At 40.7% G+C, this 22,820-nt stretch overlaps 1 protein-coding gene across 1 annotated transcript in view; it reads right to left on the bottom strand.

Moving 5' to 3' along the window:
* Nucleotides 1-22,820, bottom strand: part of grm8b (glutamate receptor, metabotropic 8b) — a gene marked incomplete at both ends in the record, with an annotated part of 405,215 nt that overhangs the window by 136,979 nt on the left and 245,416 nt on the right. Inside the window, 2 exons of the mRNA XM_080438351.1 lie at nt 14,161-14,298; nt 17,448-17,602. Coding sequence (XP_080294477.1) covers nt 14,161-14,298; nt 17,448-17,602 — 293 coding nt within the window. The remainder of the gene's footprint in view (nt 1-14,160; nt 14,299-17,447; nt 17,603-22,820) is intronic.

The following is a 22,820-nucleotide window of genomic DNA, read 5'->3' as shown; positions in this document are numbered from 1 at the left end:
ACATCTTAGACGTGAGTCCTAGTCTGAAGACGTTATCCAAGCTAGCAGTTATTCAGTACGGTCTGGAGCAGTCAGAACTCCCACACGACGTCAGGTGGGAACTGGCAGCCATGACGACCAAGAACAGAAAGAAAAAAGAAAAGCAGCCCACAAAATAATTCATTTAAAAAATATAATGATTCGCTGGGTTCACCATTTAACATGACAGGGTGTAATAAGGGCGTGGCTTCATGTGGATCTGTGACATCATGTGGTCAGTCTATGATGGCAGTCGTCTATGACGTATCTATGTAAAATGTCTCCATTATGTCCAAAACAACCGTTACTTTTCAGGATTCAAAATTCAAAAACAGCAAAAGTAGCAGATCTACAAGCTTGAAACACGGCGCAAAGCATCTGCTACTTTTGATACTTTGGTGTGACGCTGAAGTATGATCAAGTAGGGCATTCATTTACACAGAAAAAAAGTTTAAATATGGAGATATGAGGTTTCTGCCCGACAGCAACAATTTGATATGCATGCCTGCGGGTAGTGTTGGAAAAGGTACTTTTTTTTTTACTTAAGTAAAAGTACTAATACTATAATATATAAATACTCTGTTACAAGTACGAGTCCAGAATTCAAAATTGACTTGAGTAAAAGTACAAAAGTATTGGTATCAAAATATACTTAAAGTACCAAAAATAAAAGTATTACATATTTGAAAATAGCAGATCTACAAGCTCACAACGCTTTTGCAGCGCGACGCGTTGTGAGCTTGTAGATCGGCAATTTTCAAATACCCTATGTATAAAATAGGGCTAAGTGGGTATGTATGTTTCATAATAAAATAATTTACATCTGAAAAGAAACTAGTAACTAAAGTTTTCAAATAATTGGTAATGAAGTAAAAGTACAATATTTGCCTCTGAGATGTAGTGGAGTAGAAGTAAAAGTATTGGAAATCGGAAATACTCAAGTAAAGTACAAATACCTCAAAATTGTACTTAATTACAGTACTTAAATACATGTACTTAGTTACTTTACACCACTACTTCTAGTTGTGTGTGGGTTTAATTAACCGCAGGTGATCCTGAGGGAAGATCAATGGCCATCGGCTTCCCTGATTGGTCGAACCAAACGTCATCGGCGTTGTCGATTGGCCAGACCCAGTGTGACGTTTGTGCCGCTGAACCAATATAAGTTGTGAAGTGAACAATAGGAATCCACTCTTACAGAGGAACACTTAAAGAATCTCGCTTAATCCACATTGGTGCTGTCGTGAGAAATGTTGTACTGGGCGGGGCATCTGGAAGGACGGCGATTTTCATTCGGTCATGCTGCTGTAGCAGTGGAACACAAAGTGTTCTCATTTGGAGGGAACTGGTACTGTGAGACTGACATGGATCAGATTGATGTGAATGTATTCAACACTGTGTCTTTGCGCTGGGTGAAGGTTCCCCCAGTGACACCTGGAAGAGGAGAACGCCAACTTGAGGTTCCCTCCAGACGCCGGGACCACACAGCTGTACTGATAGAGGATATTGTTTACATCTGGGGAGGCTTGACATTCAGAGGGTGGTCTCTCTGCAATGTGCTTTATGCATTTGATGTCCACACACACAGATGGGTAAAGCCTGAGGTTTCTGGGACCATTCCAGAAGGGAGGTCAGGCCACTCAGCCTGTGTCTTGGGGAAGGTCCTTTTTATCCATGGAGGAGAGACCCAAATTAATCGGTACCAAAATAACATGTACAAGTTGGACACCACCACAATGGTCTGGGCTTTAATTAACACCAGAGGCACACCGCCATCTTTAATACGTCACTCTGCTACCATCATCGGGACAACGATGTTTGTATTTGGCCGCGAAGGGGTCCAGGGCAACATCATCAGAGTGTTTGACACAGAGACCAACTGCTGGCTGAGCACGCCTTCTGGACAGCTGCTTCCAGAAACATGCAATGATCATTCAGCCTTTGCCTACAATGGAGAGCTGTATATATTTGGTGGTTCAAACAGGGGCCGGACCGTCAATGTTCTGTGGAAATTCAGTCCAGAGACCTTCTCCTGGAAGAAGGTTGAGCCCAAGGGGAAAGGCCTGTGTTCGATGTGTAGGCCGCGCTGTTGCATTGTGGGAGATCGTATCATCGCCTTTGATGATGACCTGTACATCTTACACTTGAGTCCTAGTCTGAAGACGTTATCCAAGCTAGCAGTTATTCAGTACGGTCTGGAGCAGTCAGAACTCCCACACGACGTCAGGTGGGAACTGGCAGCCATGACGACCAAGAACAGAAAAAAAAAGAAAAGCAGCCCACAAAATAATTAATTTAAAAAATATAATGATTCGCTGGGTTCACCAGTTAACAGGACAGGGTGTAATAAGGGCGTGGCTTCATGTGGATCTGTGACATTGTGTGGTCAGTCTATGATGGCAGCCGTCTATGACATATCTATGTAAAATGATTCCATAAGTCCAACACAACAATGGCCTCAATATAGAGTGGTTCTCAACCATTTCTGGACCACATGCAGTGTTGCCAGATTCTGTGAGAGAAACAAGCAACCAGGTCTAGGAAAACCAGCCCAAAAGAAGCGACTATGGGCCACATGTGCACTTTAACATATACAGTTCAGTTATTTGAAAATAGCAGATCTACAAGCTCAGAACGCGTAGCCTGTCAGCGGAGAGTGTTGGGCGGGAGGAGTAGGACAAAGGCTCTATACGTCCTCCCGGTGGGGGCTCCTCACTGGTAGGCGAGTCAGTGGGATACAACAGCAGTGACAACACAGTAATGTGGTTTTTTTTTCCCCACCCATCTGACCACTTAACATGACAGTCGTGTATTAAGTGGTCAGATGGATGGGTGGGCCGCAATTATCATTGTTTTCAATATATTAATATTATATAATCGTTAAAATCGTAAAGTGTTTTGCCAATTATTTGGGGTCCCACTTGCAATGCCCTCGCAGCCCACCAGTGGGCCCCGACCCACAGGTTAGTAATCATTGCTGTACAGATGTAACCCTTTCTGATCAAATGCACCGGTGAGGTCATGTTGCCCATCTATCTATTTATCAGTACCACGGAGAGCTCCATGCGCTGTCCATCCACACTGCTGACGACTCTTCTTGCTCTCCCTGGCGCCGCCCTGTGGCGTGTTGAGTGCAGACCCACCATCTCTAATGAATATCACCATTATTTCACACTTTCACCTCATTTATGGTTAATGCAAAATTTTTTTAATTTATTTTCATTAAGTGACAAGACTATCGGACACTCCACCGGTCATCAACATATTAGCTTAGTAATGCGACAAAAGGTTTTTAAAAAATGACATGAATTCAATGCTTCATGGGGTGTGTAATTTTTTGGGTGAACTACTCCTTTAATCAGACTAATCGATTTAGTCCATTATAAAAAATTTGTTGATGTGAAGTGTAAAGAAATGTAAATAAATGATTACAAACAAGCCTGCTTGTCGAATAATCGTCGATTAATCTACATGAGCAATATTTAGTCAGTTAGAGGTTGTAAACGTTTCAATATATTTTTGGTTAAAGGACGACTTCACCCATTTTCAACCTATCTTCATATAATAGGCCCTCACTAATGCTCATGATAAAATGGTAAAACAAAAATTCTACTTGGTCTGTATCTCATAGGAGGACTGTGGACAGTCCAGAAACCCATCTACCAGTGACATCATCATAAGGCAGGATTATTTTTTCAACAAGATTTAAAACATTTTATTTAGATTTGTATTAACGCGAGAAAAATGACTTCTATTATTGCATTGCAACTTTCCAGGAATACAAAGCCTGCAGTTTCTATTAGCTTGGATTCCCCATCGATGATGTCACTGGTAGACGGGTTTCTGAACTGTCCACAGCTCTCCTATGAGACACAGACTTAGTAGGAAAAAATGTTACAGTTTTATCATGAGCATTAGTGAGGACCTATTATATGAAGATAGGTTGAAAATGGGTGAAGTCGTCCTTTAATTGCCCAGCCCCCTAGGACACACAAACACACACACACATGTGCGCATGCACACACGCACTATCTCTCTCTCTCTCTCTCTCTCTCTCTCTCTCTCTCTCTCTCATTGACAGCATTTTACCTGTGATTTACAGGTTTGATATGAGGGACGGGTATATTGTGTGATATTGCAAGAGCTACCAACTTACACAGACAGACATACAGTCAGTTGAAGCTGAACTGACTGTGCGCACGCACACACACACACACACACACACACACACACACACACACACACACACACACACACACACACACACACACACACACACACACACACACACACACACACACACACACACACACACACACACACACACAGGTGTATGACCCGGGGTGGTGCTGACTCAGGCCGTTGTGTCTGGTAGCATGATTACAGTGCAGACGGTGACAGGCTCAGATAAAAGGGGAACGGCGTATACAGACCCTATCTCCCTCTCTCTCTCTCTCTTCACTGCTCTATAAAACTCAATCTGGGACTCAATACAAGCCACTCTCCTCCTCCTCAAGCTCTCTGACAACCAGTGGTGTAAAGTAACTAAGTACATTTACTCAAGTAGGCTACTGTACTACAATTTTGAGGTATTTTTTACTTTACTGGAGTATTTCCAATTTTCAATACTTTTACTTTTACTATTTGAAAAATAGCCGATCTACAAGCTCACAATGTGTCGCATCGCGAGTCGCGACGCATTGTGAGCTTGTAGATCTGCTATTTCCAAACATTTTAGTACTTTTACTTTTGGCACATTTTGATACCAATACTTTTGTATTTTTACTCAAGTAAATTTTGAATTCCGGACTTTTACTTGTAACAGAGTACTTCCGCATTGCAGTATTGATACTTTTACTTAAGTAAAAAAAAAGTAGTACTTTTTCCACCGCTGCTGACAACATGAGGATGAGGAGCCCAGAGGGGTCTGGAAATGTCTCCTGACAGCAGAATTATACCCACACGTCAAAAACTGTCTACGTAGCTCAGGTAAAGGAGAACAACAACACGACATGTTTATCACATGGAGCAGACAGAGAGAGAGAGAGAGAGAGAGAGAGAGAGAGAGGAGAGAGAGAGAGAGAGAGAGAGGAGAGAGAGAGAGAAGAGAGAGAGAGAGAGAGAGAGAGAGAGAGAGAGAGAGAGAGAGAGAGAGAGAGAGAGAGAGAGAGAGAGAGAGTCTAATATCTCCCCCGAGTGAAAGGGAATTCCCTTTGGCCAGTGGTTAAGATGTTGGCTTTCCATGCGTGGGAGACCCGGGTTCGAATCCCGGGCATTACACAAGCCTTAATTAATCCATTAAGACCGGGAACGCATCTATAATAGCAGATCTACAAGCTCATAGTGCGGGTAGATCTGCTTTATTTATTTTGCAAATCTTTGAATTTATTATTATTAAATTATTATTTTTTAAAGCAAACATTTGTAACTCAAATCTTTGCTTCTGGGGGGTCCCTGGAACAACATATTTTGAGATAAGAGTGTCCTAGGCCAAATACATATCATTTTGGGGGGTCCTTGACATAGTTTGAGAACCACTGATGTAACAGCAACATAAGTTTAAAAAAAACTGTTAGGATTTAGAAGACATTTGTAGACGCGTTCCCGGGACTGAATGGGTTAACCTTCAGTTTACACTCAAACAGACATCAGGACATTCCTACTCATTGAAGAAAGATCCCACTAAAACACATGCTTTATACTTTAGAGACACCCACATTAAGACAATGAAAACACAATTTGTGTAATATATAACTTTTTTTTTCTTATAGAGATCAGTGGTGGAAAACGTACTCAAATGTTGTACTTAAGTAAAAGTATCAATACTGCAATGTAGAAATACCCTGTGACAAGTAAAAGTCCGGTAATCAAAATTTACTTGAGTAAAAGTACAAAAGTATTGGTATCAAAATTTACTTCAAGTACCAAAAGTAAAAGTACTCATTATACAAAAGGTCCCATTATAATATGTATACCAACCTTTTGAAAATAGCAGATCTACAAGCTCACAATGCGTCGCATCGCGACACATTGTGAGCTTGTAGATCGGCTATTTTCAAATGGCCGAAATGTATATGGGGGTTAATGTATGTTTTGTAATAATAATCTAAATCTACAAAGTAACTATTAACTAAAGTTTTCAAATAATTCTAGTGGAGTAAAAGTAAAGAATACCTCATAATTGTACTTAAGTACAGTACTTGAGTAAATGTACTTAGTTACTTTATACCACTCATAAAAACCAGAGACTCTGGATCAAATGACTTCCCTCTTGCCCCCACATCTCAACAAATTCGTCCAGACAGGAAATCATTTTTATAATAGGCGCATGCTATTCTTCTGAGGCGAGCTGCTATACCAGCCCTTTTGCCATGAGTTCATCATCGACTGACCCTGATGCTCCCTGCACGTTGTTCCTCCTTGAAAAGCCAGATACTCAGTTTTTACCTGCTGCCTGACAAAAAAACTAAGCAGTCCCACCCGTCTCTTTTGTGATGCTTTGTACCAAATATAAACATTCCATTACAACTGTTAAACCATCCCTGTAGCAGCGCAAACACACCACCAAGCCTTGGGCACCTTAACCATACATGTTCAAGTGCACCTACTGCATGACAGTGTTGGAAAAAGTACTACATTTTCGCACTTAAGTAAAAGCAGCAATACCACCATATAAAAATACTCTGTTACAAGTAAAAGGCCTGTGTTCAAGATGTTACTTGAGTAAAAAGTACAAAAGTATTGGCATCAAAATGTACTTAAAGTACCAAAAGTAAAAGTACAAAAATATTTTTAAATAGCAGATCTAAGCTCACCCGGAACGGCACCAGATGACCCTCAGGGGACCGCCTTACAGTCACAGGAAGTCACGATAGGCCGTTTGGGGAGGGAGAGAGTGTTGGCGTGTTGGTTGGCGTGACGGTCTTGTAAGACAAAGTATGGCATTAATCTGTATATTTAATATTTCAATATTTCATAAAATATTGAAATATGGAGATACAAGGTTTCTGCCCGACAGCATACGTACGTTACGCTCCAGCATTGGAGGTACAGTATACAAACGCCTATATAAATATTATAAATTATATAACGTCTATATTTATACCCACCACTTTCCCCATCACACAATCCTGTTTTCCCCCCGTCTGGCGTGTTGCCAAAGGAGTTGGCCAAGAGTGCCCCCCCCCCCTACACACACACACCCTCCAACCCGCCAGTGGTGTAAAGTAACTAAGTAACTACATTTACTTAAAGGACGACTTCACCGATTTTCAACCTATCTTCATATAATTGGTCCTCACTAATACTCATGATAAAATGGTTAAAAAAAATCTACTCTGTCTGTGTCTCAGAGGAGGGCTGTGGACAGTTCAGAGTCCCGTCTACCAGTGACATCATCAATGGGGAATCCAAGCTAATAGAAACTGCAGGCTTTCTATTCCTGGAAAGTTGCAATGCAATAAAAGAAGCCATTGTTCTCGTGTTAATTAAAATCTAAATAAAAAATGTGAAATCTTGTTGGAAAAAAAAATCATGCCAAAAGATGATGTCACTGGTAGACGGGTTTCTGGACTGTCCACAGCCCTCCTATGAGACACAGACCAAGTAGAAAAAATGTGTACCATTTTATCATGGATATTAGTGAGGACCAATTATATGAAGATGAAGTGAAGGTGAAGTCGTCCTTTAAGTACTGTACTTAAGTACAATTTTGAGGTATTTGTACTTTACTTGATTATTTCCAATTTCCAATACTTTTACTTCTACTCCACTACATCTTGGATCCAAATATTGTACTTTTACTCCACTACATTTATTTGAAAACTTTAGTTACTAGTTACTTTGTAGATTATTATTACAAAACATACATTAACCACTTCAGCCCTAAATACATTTCGGCCATTTGAAAATAGCAGATCTACAAGCTCACAATGCGTCGCGATGTATATCTGCCATTTTCAAAATATCTTTATACATTTGAAACTTTTCTACTTTAAGTACACCCACTACCACCCGCCCACCCACATCCCCTCTTCTTTCACGCACGCACGCACGCACGCACGCACCGCACACACACACACACACACACACACACACACACACACACACACACACACACACACACACACACACACACACACACACACACACACACACACACACACACACACACACACACACACACACACACACACACACACACACACACACACACACACACAAATAAAAACAACCCGTTCTGCATCATGGAGGATTACATTTGGGCCGCCCACACGCCACTGTGGGGTACGTTGTATAGTCAGCGTGTTGTGTCGCTCTGGGCGTGCGGAGAGGAGCAGGCATGTGGAACGTTAAGTGATGTGGAATCGTTTTGGAGAGGTATAGACCCTCTGGCGGCGGTATATGTACCGCTCAGCGGGACAGAGGCGTGACGCCTTCTTTATTCCTATAGCTCGCCGCGCTTGGCGCGTTCGAGAGCGTGCGTGTTTGTGTTTAATGTGTTGTGTTTTCTTTCTTTCACACCGCTGACAACAAGACGGACTGATGTTTGGGTTTTTTTTGTCACTGTTTTCCCTCGTTCTCGTAAAAAAAAAACTGGGAATAATCAGATGGGGGCGGGGCACTGTTGACAGATGAATCTATCGGCGCTGAGGCGAAGTGTGTATTCTTAACGAATGTTAATAGTGAGTGAGTGAGTGAGTGAGAGAGAGAGAGAGAGAGGGAGCAAGGGAGCAAGGGAGCCACTGAGACAAAGGTAGAGGCGGCAGAGAGAGAGAGAGAGAGCTGGAATGTCATGGCTGGTAATAATTGTCATTACTTCAAGTCGCCGTGTCAGAACAATAAGAGACGCCAGGGATGCCAGGCTGTAGAGACAGACAGACGCCACGCAGAGTACGCCACGCTGTACTCTCCAAGACGGGAATCGTCTCTGTCGCGTGGAAAAACCTCCAAACCTGTTACTTTTCACGATTCAAAATTCAAAAGCATCAAAGGTAGCAGATCTACAAGCTCAAAACTCTCTAACACAGCTTAGGAATGATCCCTCGTCACTCAGAGAAGCAGTAGACGGATGTGATGTCATTAAAAAAAAACGGACGTCCGTCCCGCCCCAACTAAAGGATGTTTTAGAAAAACACTCCTAACTCAGGTTTATTTCTTTTTGTATTGAAAACCACCCCGTTTTCAACGGGCCATAGCCCCAAAATGTATGCTCGCGGTTGGAATGTTATTGTTCCAGTGGATACACGGATCCCTCCCCCAACCTACGGAGGCTTCCACGACGTTTCAAAGATCGTCTATTTAAGGTAATAAACGCTGGCAAGTGGATACAAAAACGATGTTTAATATCTTGGCGGGTAATGCGTTGATTTACGAGAAAAGAGAAAAAGTTAGAATAATGGAGATAAGAGGTTTCTGCCCCACAACAACACAATGGTGTATGGAGGTGGTAGGGGGACACACACAACACAACACAGCACAGCGCAACACAACACAGCACAGCACAACACAGCACAACACACAGACACGTGAATAAACACATAATGGTACATAAGCACATGCAAGGCGAAGCAGAGCAGATTGAGGCTGAGAGAGAGACAGCAGTGATGTATGAGAGACAGCGTCATGGATGACAATGTCATTAGAGCACCGGCAGAGAGACGGACGCCTTCATGCGTACGTATACGCTCAGATAGATGGACGGGAAATGGAGTTTCTGGGGGAAGTGACACGCATGCACGGACACACACACACACACACACACACACACACACACACACACACACACACACACACACACACACACACACACACACACACACACACACACACACACACACACACACACACACACACACACACACACACACACACACACACACACACACACACACACACATGCAGATAATACAAGAGCGCAATGTGTCACATTGCGAGCTATTGTCGCTATTTGTCGTATGCCGAAGTATTGTGGTTAATGACACTCTCAAACACACACACACAGACAAATAACAACAAACACACACACACAGACAAATAACAACAAACACACACACACAGACAAATAACAACAAACACACACACACAGACAAATAACAACTAACACATACGCCCACATACTGTCTGCCAACGCCATACATATGCACGCACACACAAACAGACATTCTAACCATCAAAAGCCTGGGAAATGTTCAGAAACATCTTTTATACAGGAGCATAAATGCACACATGCTTGTGCGCGCATGCACGCACACATACGCGCGCACGCACACACACACACACACACACACACCCTACATTAAATGTGTATGTACAGTGATAACATCCAGTGTGTTTTTAACAATATTACATGTTTTCCATGCATCCACTCCATACGGCATTATGGAGATTATTACCTCCATTATGTATGTGAGTGTTTGTGTGTGAATGCAAATGCAACGCTGTAAAGTGCTGTGTATGAAGGCACTATACAGTATATAAATGCACCTTTTATCATTTCTGTTAGCTTATCGTTGTTGTCGGGCGGAAACCCCATATGTCTAAAGCTGTTACTGTACTTTTCAGGATTCAAATATTCAAAAATGGCAAAAAATAGCCTATCTACAAGCTCGTAGATCGGCTACTTTTGCTACATTTGAGTGACACTGCAGTATGATGAGGTAGGGCATTAAATGACATAAAAACACAAAATAAAACAAGAGATCATAGGTTTTGCACCGTTTCACCTGCCCAGGGACCACAAATAGAAATGAGGTACTGGTTAAAGGGGCACTACTTAAAAGAAACTGATCATGAATAAAATGTAATTTTGTCCAATCTGTATGGTAGAGTATGTTGATACAATATAACTTATGTAATTGGGGTGGTTGTGTTTTGTCTCCCTGCTCTTCTATTGAGACATTTAGATCGTGTCAAAGGTCATGTCTCACCTAGACACAGGATCTGACACGAAGTTTGACCTGATGGTCAAGATAAAATGTCTCCCCTGAGCAAGCAGGCAGGCTCTATTAGCTCAATGGTATTAAAAAAATCAGTACTTGCGCAGGAAACCGGGTTCAAATCCCGGGCAGTAGAGGGAAAGTTACCTTTAAATCTGGTACAAATCATCCTCTATCTTTGCTTTGTAGATTCATGTATTTTGTACATGGTTCGGTGATACAAACAAAACTAATAACTGAATTGAAAGACTACACCCAGCCACAGCCACATAAATATTACAAATAGGCACGGAGCACCTCACCAAACGTCAATATTTTGATCCCATCATCACAGTTATTTAAGGTCAGTTCTCAAAGGCAGACAACAAGGACAAACACTATGAGATGAAATAGATGATGCCAATCCCATAGCACTCACAGGAAGGATGATTACTGAGCGAAGACAGAGGAGGACTGATCCCCAGTGGTAACTACTTAATTTACTAGTACTGTAGGCCTACTTAAGTAAACCATTTTCAATGCTCCACTACATCTCGGAGGCAAATAATGTTTAAGTACTTAAAAAAGTACTTGGAAAAAGTACATAAAAAGTACATACTTTAAAAAAAAAAGTATCAATACTGCAATGTAGAAGTACTCTGTTACAAGTCAAAGTCCGGAATTCAAAATGTACTTGAGTCAGAGTCAAAGTACAAAAGTATTGGTATCACAATGTACTTAAAGTACCAAAAGTAAAAGTACAAAAATGTTTGAAAATAGCAGATCTAAGCTCACAACGTGCCGCGATACGACGCGCTGTGAGCTAGTAGATCTGCTATTTTCAAATAGCCTAGGTATAACATAGGGCTGAAGTGGTTAATGTATGTTTTATGATGTAATAATTTAAATCTGCAAATTAACTAGTAACTAAAGTTTTCAAATAATTGCAGCGGAGTAAAAGTACAATATTTTCCTCTGAGATGTACTGGAGTAAAAAGTATTGAAAATGGGAAATAGTCCAGTAAAGTAAAAATTCCTCAGCATTGTACTTAAGTATAGTACTTGAGTAAATGTACTTTCCACCACTGATATCAGGTATGCAGCAGTGCCAGTGGCCTGCTGGTGTGATGTGTAGGATGGGCTGTCTGGCTCCAGGTTGAATGCATTCTGTACAGTCTGCTGGCATTACGGCTGTGCAGCCGTCTGCTCCAACACACATCCACCCATCCCTGCATGCAGCTCTCTGATCGTTGGACTGTCTGGGAGCCTGGGAGGAACACAGTGAGGTCCTGCCATGTGTAAACCCTCCCCACATAGCATTGTCTGGGTTCTGGTACATTGTGATGGGAGCCTGGGGGTCCATACCAAGTTTCTCATCTAGTCGCTGGCAAAAAAAAAAGGTTCTGAGATTGTATTTACTTAAGTAAAAGTACTCTAGCAATACCACAGTGTAGAAATGCTTCTGGTACAAGTAAAAAGCCTACGTATATTCGACTTGAGTATAGGCTAAAAGGACAAATGTACTCAAAGTACCAAAAGTAAAAGTACTCATTATGCAGAATGTCCCATTTCAGGAGCTTTTTCAAAAGTAAAACATAAATTAGCTGATCTACACGCTCACAATGCATCGCATAGCGACAAAATGTGTAACAGTAGATCTGCTATTTTCGAATAGATAAAGTGTACAATGGGGCTTATTTGGTTAATGTATGTTCTGTAATAATAATCCAAAGCTCTGCCTCTGAGGCGTAGTGGAGCAGAGGAATAAAATATTGAAAAGTTGACCTTAAAAGTGACTAGAAATGTGTAAATACACTTACACTGTAGTTACTTTCCAGAACGGATGCTGTGAGGTCCTGCCATGTGTAAGCCAACCCTTCCCACAGATAGTATGGGTTCTGGTATACCGTGATGGGAGCCCAGGGGAGGCAGGGGGTGGGTCTATGCCAAGTTTATCATCCAGTCAAGTGTGTTGTTGCATGAGTTGGAGAGAGAGGCAGGCGTCTGTTTATCCAACAGACTTATAGCCATAAATGAAGGCTCACAAACACTGTGAGATGTGAGCAAAGACTGCAAGCCTTGGAAACACTTGTGTCTGAAATGGTTGTGATGCTTGGTTGTTCATGCATTTATGTCGAAGGCACTGCACATGCATTTAGTATTGTTTACCGTTCACACCAGTGGTGGAAAAAGTACTCAAATTCTTTACTTAAATAGGGCTAAAGTGGTTAATGTATGTTGTATAATGTAATCATTTATATCTGCAAAGTAACTAAAGTTTTCAAATAATTGTAGTGGAGTAAAAGTAAAATATTCGCCTCTGAGATGTAGTGGAGGAGAAGTAAATGTATTGGAAATTGGAAATACTCAAGTAAAGTACAAATACCACGCACACACGCACGCACGCCTCTGTTTAAATGAGTCTGCATTAAATTACTTTAATTACTCCTCTCATAAAAATATATTCGCTAATCTACAAAGGAGTCGATAGACTGGACAATGTTTTCGGCAGCCCTGACACATGAAAAGGAAGAGGACCAGATATGAACATCTGGTCATACACTGTGGAGAGCATGGGGCTGGAAGGCCAGATGCGTGTCCTATTGAAGTAGGCTGCGCTGCGCTGCAGAGGATTTGTGGGGCGCTCACTCACTCTCACAAAGCCCTCAGTGCACTGCACTGGGCATCATCACAGGAGGAGCAAGGAGCAGAGCCATCATCAAGAACACCACATGGACGCACGCTCGCTACATCACTGTGTGTGTGTGTGTGTGTGTGTGTGTGTGTGTGTGTGTGTGTGTGTGTGTGTGTGTGTGTGTGTGTGTGTGTGTGTGTGTGTGTGTGTGTGTGTGTGTGTGTGTGTGTGTGTGTGAGTGTGTGTGTGTTTGAATGTCATGGGTATGCATACATGTATACTGTAGGTGCCTCTGTTTGTGTGGTCTTGTTGGATGTGTGTCATTGTGTTTGTTCTGTGTTAGAAAAAGTAAGGGTAAAAAACAAGTTTATAGAGCAGCGATTTCCAACCTGTGGGCTGTGAGGGTACTGCAAGTGGGCCCCTTGTACTGCCCTACAAAGCCAAAGTGCAGGCTTTGGTCATCAGGCAGAAGCTCTGAGCTACTACTGCTAAATGTGCACCATTCTTTCTCTACTCGACCCATTGCAGGGTGTTGCACAATATACAATACCTGTGCATTTCTTTGGGGGTGTTATATCATAAATGCAGTACCTGTGCATTTCTTTGGACTGCCGGGCCTCTTGCCGTGCATCCCCAGCTTGCAGCCAAAGTTCTCCTCCCAGAACTCGGCAAACCACACGTTCCGTCGGTTGTTGGAGAGCGAGCGGCTTCTGAAGTAGCGATCAAAGGCTGAGGACGAGAAGACAAGTTTGAGGGATATTGAAAAGTAGGCTAGACACTGCCTGTGTTAGAGAGAGATACAGCACAGTATCTGTACGGTATAGAAGATGACATTTACACATTACTTGCAAGATGAAACGTGTAGGATTTTGCATATCGTCTCTGTCGGGTGGAAACCTCATACGTCTAAAACTGTTACTTTTCAGGATTAAAATAAAAATATAGCAAAAGTAGCAGATCTACAAGCTCACAAGGTGACGCTTCACGCCACGCTTCGAGCTTTCAGTAGATCTGCTACTTTTGATGCTTTCGTGTGACGCTGTAGTATGATCGAGAAGGGCATTAATTTATGAAAAATCATGGAGATAAAGTATGGAGATAAGAGGTTTCTGCCCCAACAGCAAGGATATACAGTACAGGTATAATATCTGTACAATATAGTTGACATACTCATTTCTTGCAAGATGCAACGCTAAGGATTTTGCATATGTTATATATATATATATATATATATATATACTGCTGGAGAATTATGGTGGCATAGGAATGAAACAGGCTTTGACTAACTGTCAGCATTATTAACTGCAGCTCATATGAAATGTGTCTCCAGAATGTCTGAGTCTCGTTAGAAAGGGTAGCGTAGGTAGAGGGGAATCCATGGGGAGTGTAAGTAGTACAGTATGCACAGAAAATACATCTCACTGGAATTTCACTCACTTCAATCAGGACTCCATTTGTAAAAACAAATATATATATATATATATATATATATATATATATATATATATATATATATATATATATATATATATATATATATATATATATATATATACACAACGCTATATCAAAAAGTGTGCCCCCCCTAATCACTATCATTAACACTCAGGTCATCGCGACCTCGTTGACATTAATTGTCTGCCTTTGAAAATAACATGTCTGGGCCAAAAATACATAGTCAAAAAAAAAGTACACTGGAGCCGAGATACAGCCTTTTTAAGTAATACGTTAACCAAGAAGTGAATGGAGCAGCAAATCTTCGGATCACGATATCTTGGGTTCTGAACGTTTTTTTTTTTTTGTTTTTTTAAGTCGTCACAAGTCGTTCTTGACAGTAAGAGAGTTAGTATGACTTGTAAACAGCGTGCCATCTTGAAAAAGTGTGATTCTAAATCAGAATGGAAGAACTCTCCCTCTCAGTGTTAATCTCCTTCAACCATCAATAAAGGTCTTATCTCTCTTATCGTATCTCTCTTATATTATCTCTCTTATCTACCTTCTATCTAGCCGTCTTGAGTTACAATGAGCCCGATCCAAAAAGTTTTTTTTTTTATATACAGTACTTAGCCTGGAAACCAGAAGAATCTGCCAGTACAAAGAAGACCAATTGCCCCGCTCGGTTGTGATTGGATTTCGGTCCAGTATGCAAATGTAGGGCGGGTTTATCACCAGAGGCATTTTTTTTAAATCAGCCCCTTGGAGAAGCAGGTTCCACACAGAGATTCCAGACTAATATCTACGCAGTGATATTAGTCTGGCCATGCCAGGCTAACTCATTCTATCTACATATTGTTCCATCCTATCATTACGGGGCCAGGCTCAGGCACTGAGCGAGGCTCCGTCTTGTTATTGGCAGTATTCGTCTTCTTTTTCTGCCACTTTTCGCAGTTCTGGCTTAACCGTGCATACGCTTTTTACGAAACTCGGCCATATGGTAGATGGTCACTATCAAGAAATAATTCTCACACTCATTCGTCAAAGGGTGGCGCTATAGCACTCAATTGAAAGTGCCAACTTTGAACAGGTACAACTCATGCCCTGTTTGACCTAAAGCCATGAAACTTCGATACACATATGCGTCTCCTCGTGCTGAACAACTTTCACCCTTTTGACCTCTGACCTTTAGATCTCCCACCATTTTGAATTATTTGAAAAACATTCATTGTTTACTCAAAAATCCCAGTAGGAGATAGGTTTTAATTATTGCAGTTTTATGACAATTATTCATCTGCCCCTAACACATACTGTACATGCACACTCACATTTGTTTGAAACGTTGCAGTAATGTAGAGGGTCATTCCAAATATCACTGAAACCAATCTTACTCCAATTAGTAAAAGGGGGCGCTATAGCAATTTTTTGAAAATGCAAACTTTAAACAGGCAAAAGTCATGCTCGTTTGGCCAAAAGTCGTGAAACTTGCTTACACTTGTGCCTTGACTCATGAGGAACACATCTATCGCTTTGACCAGTAAGCTTCGCCCTTAGATTGTCCGCAATTTTGAGCAGTTTGAAAAACACTTAAACCCAGGATTTTTGAGCAATTCGCGTGAAACTGTGTCATCTGTGTGAGCTCCTTTTTCACAATTTAAGTCTGTTGGTCCAATGGCTTCTCTCTACAGCATCTGCCTGGCAACCGCAAAGTCGCCAGTTCAAGCCTCACTTCAAGCAGACTTAATTTAAAGTGCATTGCAAACAACATGATTGTATCAATGAATACATGTGCAATTGTTAAAGATAACATGAAATGCTTATTTGAGAGTATGTTTTTTCAATGTATGACATACTTCATTGTGAAAATAGCTGATCTACAATCTCACAACTTTTCAGATAGCAACGTTTTGTGAGCTTGTAGATCGGCTACTTTCACTAGTTTCTGTTCCGAGGAGACGTACAATTTCTCTATCGGTAAATGGTTAGGGAACCAGTGATCTAGAGTAGTTAGCAAAACAGAGGCTTGGTTCATCAGGGATGGAAAGACTTATATATATCAACAGACACTGCCAGGGCTATCATATCTCTAGCTTAATGAGAAGAAAGGCAGCCTATGAGTCCGGAGGTCACTGGTTCGATCCCTGTCCCTGACGATGTGTTGAGGTGATCATGATTTGGCATTCTTAGGCTTACGCATAGTATTTCTTGAGTTTAGGGGTAGGCATAGTTTTACTGAGGTTAGGGTTAGTGAGGGTTTAAAATGCTCATGTTAATTGCATGGTTTTCTTTCCCTCAAGTTCAGTCTTCTATGTTTCTATGGTTTATTGTGCATTATTACTTATCATTGCTTCTTTATTTTTTCTTTCTGCATTGCTGGCCCCGCTTATCACTGCTTGCAGCTATATTTTAGTATTGTTATACAGTAAATGCCCTGCACGTCTTACCGTCCACAGAAGCCCTCTTGGGCAGTATGGTGATGGCCCCCTCTGCCACCCTCTCCTGGCCCACCACCGGCGAGATCTTGGCGCCCCAGCTGTCAGAGCCCACCCACAGGAAGTGACCCGTCTGGTTGTTGAGCTTTGCTGCGTGCAGGATGCGCCTGGCGGGATAAACAACACAAAGCACATCCATCCGACCAATCAGAGAGAGAGAGAGAAGAGAGAGCAGCATTTGACAGAAGGAACAAAGAAACAGGCAAGTTGTGAACAGTGGTGTTAAGTACATTTACTTCAGTTCTGTCCTTAAGTACAATTTTGAGGTATTTTTACTTGCCTGGAGTATTTCCAGTTTTCAGTACTTTTACTTCTACTCCACTACATCTCAGAGACAAATATTGTACATTTACTCCACTACAATTATTTGAAAACTTTAGTTACTAGTTACTTTGTAGATTATTATTACAAAACATACATTAACCACTTCAGCCCTATATTCATTTTGTCCATTTCAAAATAGCAGATCTACAAGCTCACAATGCGTTGCGATGCGACGCATTGTGAGCTTGCAGATCTGCTATTTTCAAAGGATTTGTATACATTAGAAAACTTGTGAAATGGGACATTCTGCATAAGGAGTCCTTTCTACTTTTGGTACTTTAAGTACATTGTGATAACAATACGTTTGTATTTTTACTCAAGTCAATTTTGAATTGCGGACTTTTGCTTGTAACAGAGTATTTCTACATTGCAGTATTGACACGTTTACTTAAGTAAAAAAAAATTGAGTACTTGTTCCACCACTGGTTGTGAACGACCCCCTGCGGTGGGAAGCAGAAATATAAACAACGTCTAGACCAGTGGTTCTCCACTGGATTCTCATTGGACCATGAAGTGTTGTGTTGACCATAGTAGGTCTAGACACGGATCAATACAGCACAGTGTGTGAAAAATGCAAGGTTCCTCTATTAAAGTGGTTGTTTGTCCGAAAAGTATTGATTGAAACCTTTATTTATTCTCGAAAAGAGCATTGAGGTTTACCCTCATTTGCAATGCTGACGAGATTACATACACAAAAATCTACAATTAAGGCACATACTGTACAGGTATAAAACACAGAAACAACTAAATAAAACCATAACAGAACATTTGTAAGTTCAAAACAATGACATGGTGAGGTAGGGAGATTTAAGAGCAGGTGATTGAATTGTCCATAGGATATTGGGGCATTAATTTTTAGCGTGAGTGTTCCATGAAATAGGAGCATCAAAGCAGAAAGCAGATTTCCCCAGTTCAGACTGAACAGGTGGAACCTCAAGTGTAAGCCAGTCGCTTGAGCGGGTCTGGTAAGTGCTTTTTTCCCATTCTAATAGCAATGTAAAGTAGGGTGGAACCTTCCCATCAATAGCCTTAAATATAAACTGATACCAGTGCCTGGTATTGATCCTGATGCGGGTCTAATTCCGTTTCAGCTCCACCCAGCTGATGGCTGTTCAGATGGTGGTTGAGTAATGGATTGTATTTATAATAATAATGCACTTTACATTTCAGTAAATGTAAATGTAAAAAGTGGGTAAGTGCTATAATAAGCATTTGCATAAAAACCATCACACCACTATAAGAGATCTGACAGAAACACATCCATTAAGACCGGGAACGCATCTATGTCACTTTAGATGTCTTTGGCTATTCAAAAATAGCAGATCTACAAGCTACGAGCTTGTAGATCTGCTATGAAAATCTGTGCAAATCATTTTTCACGTGGTGTCCCTATTCTGGACATGTCATTATTAGGGGTGGGACGATATGGGTACCTCACGATACGATATGTATCACGATATTAGGCCCACGATAACAATATATATCACGATATCTGAAAATGCCGATATATTGCGATATCACGATATATTGCATGAAATTTCACCAACGATATATCACGATATCTGAAAATATCGATATATTGCGATATCACGATATATTGCATGAAAATTCACCAACGATATATCACGATAGTCCTTGTATTCAATTCATAAACACATAAAATAGCACCAAACAGTTCAAAATCATCATTACACAAATACAGAGTAGGAAAAACAACGTATCACAAACTAAAAAAAAAAAAAAAAAAAATTAATAGCGATATTTTTCGGGAGGATATCGATTATTTATCGCGGGAGAAAGTATCGCGATATATCGATATATCGTCCCACCCCTAGTCATTATACTGTAGGTGAATTTATGAAAAAAACAAACCAAAATATGAGATTATGGAGATACAAGGTATCTTGTAATGATAGGTATCAAAGGGTGGATGGAGTGCATGTGAAGTGCACTGGTGGGGAGTAAAGTACATTTACTACATTACGTTTTTAACCCATTAGGACCTGAAGCCGATTCTACAAATGTCTTCTAAATCCCAACAGTTTTCTGAAAAACGTACTGTATGTTTCTATATGGTAATCCTTTTTTTTTTTCATTTTTCATGTCAAGGACCTCCAAAATGATATGTATTTGGCAAGCTCATAGAGCGGCACAGAGTGCCGCTCTATGAGCTTGCAGATCTGCTATTTTTGAACAGCCAAAGTGTAAAATAATGTTTTTTAGCTCAAATCTAAAAATGACACAGATGCGTCCCAGGCCTTATGGGTTAAAAAAAACAATTATTTCTAGTTAAGAATCAAATGTGGGAGGAGCACATTCCACTCTTGAGTGTTTAAACTGATTTGGATGTTTTATTTACACATTTTGCTGGGGACCCGCTGGAACGCCTTCAAGGACCCCTGGGGGTCCCCGAACCACAACTTCTAGTGGTGCATTTGAAAAAAATATTTATCAGGGAGTATCCATTGAGTACTTATAATCTTATAAGGCACAAACAACAACGACATTTATTTATGACTGCACAACAGTACAACCAGTCATCTACAAGAAAGGGAACTTTGATTCATTGTCTTATGATAACATTGTGTGTAGAATTATCCATGGCTTTCAAGCGCCTGAAGTTTGCAGTTATTATTGTAATTATTATTATTAGTGTTAGTTTATGAACCGAAGTTATAAATGAAGAGGTAAACGCCTGCATATGTAGAATAATCCATTATTATGATGTAATGGTGGCGTTTGTATTGACATGTTACCTACACATGTGGCCTTCTAGTAGAATTTATATATTTTCTATCTTATTTTCAGAGGGATATTTAGTCATAATAGGTACACATAGATACAGATTCTAAAGGCCACAGCTCTGACCTGTAGTGTTGGGGTCCACAGCGGGGGACTTGCATGTGTCACATGAGAGTCACATGAGTGTTGAGTGATTAGGTCAAATGGGAGTCACATGAGAGTGTTTGAATTATATGAAAAATCTATCTACTCCTGGGATCTTTGAGCAATCTGCACGAAACTGTACACATGTACTTTGGACTTTGCGACAAAAACATGGCTTGGATTTTTTCTAAGTGAAAACATTAAGCTTTTATGAGCCAATTAATATTGCAGTTTTATAAAAAATATTCGTCTGCCCCTAACACGTACATGCAGACTCACATTTGTTTGAAACTTTGGAATAATGTAGAGGGTCATTCCAAGTATCACTGAAACCAATCTTACTCCAATTGGTCAAAGGGGGGCGCTATAGCAATTTTTTTAAAATGCAAACTTTAAACAGGCAAAAGTCATGCCTCGTTTGGCCGACAGCCGTGAAACTTGCTTACACATGTGCCTTGACTCATGAGGAACATATCTATCACTTTGACCAGTAAGCTCCGCCCTTAGATTTTACGCCATATTGAGCAGTTTGAAAAACATTTAAACCCAGGATTTCTGAGCAATTTGCGTGAAACCGTGTCAAATGTGTGAGCACCTTTTTCACCAGTTCAGGTTTGTTGGTCCAAATCCCACCTCATGTAGACTTCATTATAATTGCATTGCACACAACATGACTGTATCAATGAATACATGTGCAATTGTTAAAGATAACGTGAAATGCTTATTTGAAAGTAGTTATTTTCAATGTATGACGTACTTCATTCGCCCTTTTGTTTTGTTGGATTCTCCTTTCTCACTGTCTGAGGCTGTGGATTAAATAGCTCAATCAATAAAGAATAGCCTCATGTTCCAAAGGTCCCCGGTTCAAATCCCACTCATTACAGTTTACATTTAAATTGCATTGTACAAAACATGACCCTGTTAATGTGCTTTTTTTTTTTTTAAATGACATGAAATGCTTTTTTGAGAGTAGTTGTTTTCTATGTATGACATACTTTCTTGTGAAAATAGCCGATCTACAATCTCACAACTTTTCAGACAGCAACGCGTTGTGAGCTTGTAGATCGACTATTTTCACGAGTTTCCATTCCGAGGAGACAAAAAAAATTGATTGGTAAATGTTTTGTGAACCAGTGATCTAGAGTAGTTAGCGAAACAGAGGCTTGGTTCATAACGGACGGAAAAACCTATAGATATCAACAGACACCATCAGGGAGGCCATATCTCTAGCTCAATGAGAAGGGAGGCAGCCTGTGAGTCCATAGGTCGCTGGTTAGTTCCCTGTCCCCAACAATGTGTTGAGGTGATCATTAGAATTCTTAGTTTTACAAATAGTGTTTCTTGAGGTTAGGTCGTTGTTTTACTGAGGTTAAGGTGCGTGAGGGTGGGAGGGTGGGAAAAGAGTCATCTAGTCAGCAACCTTCCCTCTATTCCCATGGATTGGATCCACCCCTCTCACCTGCTCTCACTCATCACCAATTACACATGTCACAACTCATTAGTGGCCTGGTGGCTTTTTCTTTGAAATAATGTGTAGTTTCTCAAATATTTAACTTTAAGTGACCAATGCCACGTTATTGGCCATGGCCATTTAAAGGGTAGCAACATTAACAAACAAATGAGTCTGTACCTGTAACAATGCTCTATACACCAGGGAACCAGATTACTCATATGCTGTGTTGCTTTTGCCAGGATTCGATCCCATGACCTTGCGGTTCAGAGTCAAGAGCTCTTCCAACTGAGCTACCCAGACACAAGAAACTTTATACATTGACATTTGATGAACGTGCAACTTTTACACTACAGATTTTTTTTTACATCACTCTCCGATTTAATCAAAAAAATCTAAGCTGTGTGATATATACATTTTGAGTTAAGACCATTAATATCAACCCATGTTCCTCTGCACTCTAGCAATCAGTGCACCTGGTGATACCTAGCCTGTCAGTCTTTGGCTCCTCAATGGTGGTGAAAAGTAACTATGTACATTTACTCAAGTACCAATACCAGTGCTTACAATGCACAGTACAATTTTGAGGTACTTTTAATTTACTTATACTTATTTTAATTTACTCTATTTGTGTTACTCCTACTCTACTACAATTACAGCAGATG

Source organism: Gymnoscopelus braueri (genome assembly GCF_963280865.1).
Source record: "Gymnoscopelus braueri genome assembly, chromosome: 9".
Classification (NCBI taxonomy): domain Eukaryota; kingdom Metazoa; phylum Chordata; class Actinopteri; order Myctophiformes; family Myctophidae; genus Gymnoscopelus; species Gymnoscopelus braueri.
The sequence above is the reverse complement of the archived record's forward strand: the minus strand, read 5'-3'. Positions and strand labels throughout refer to the sequence as shown.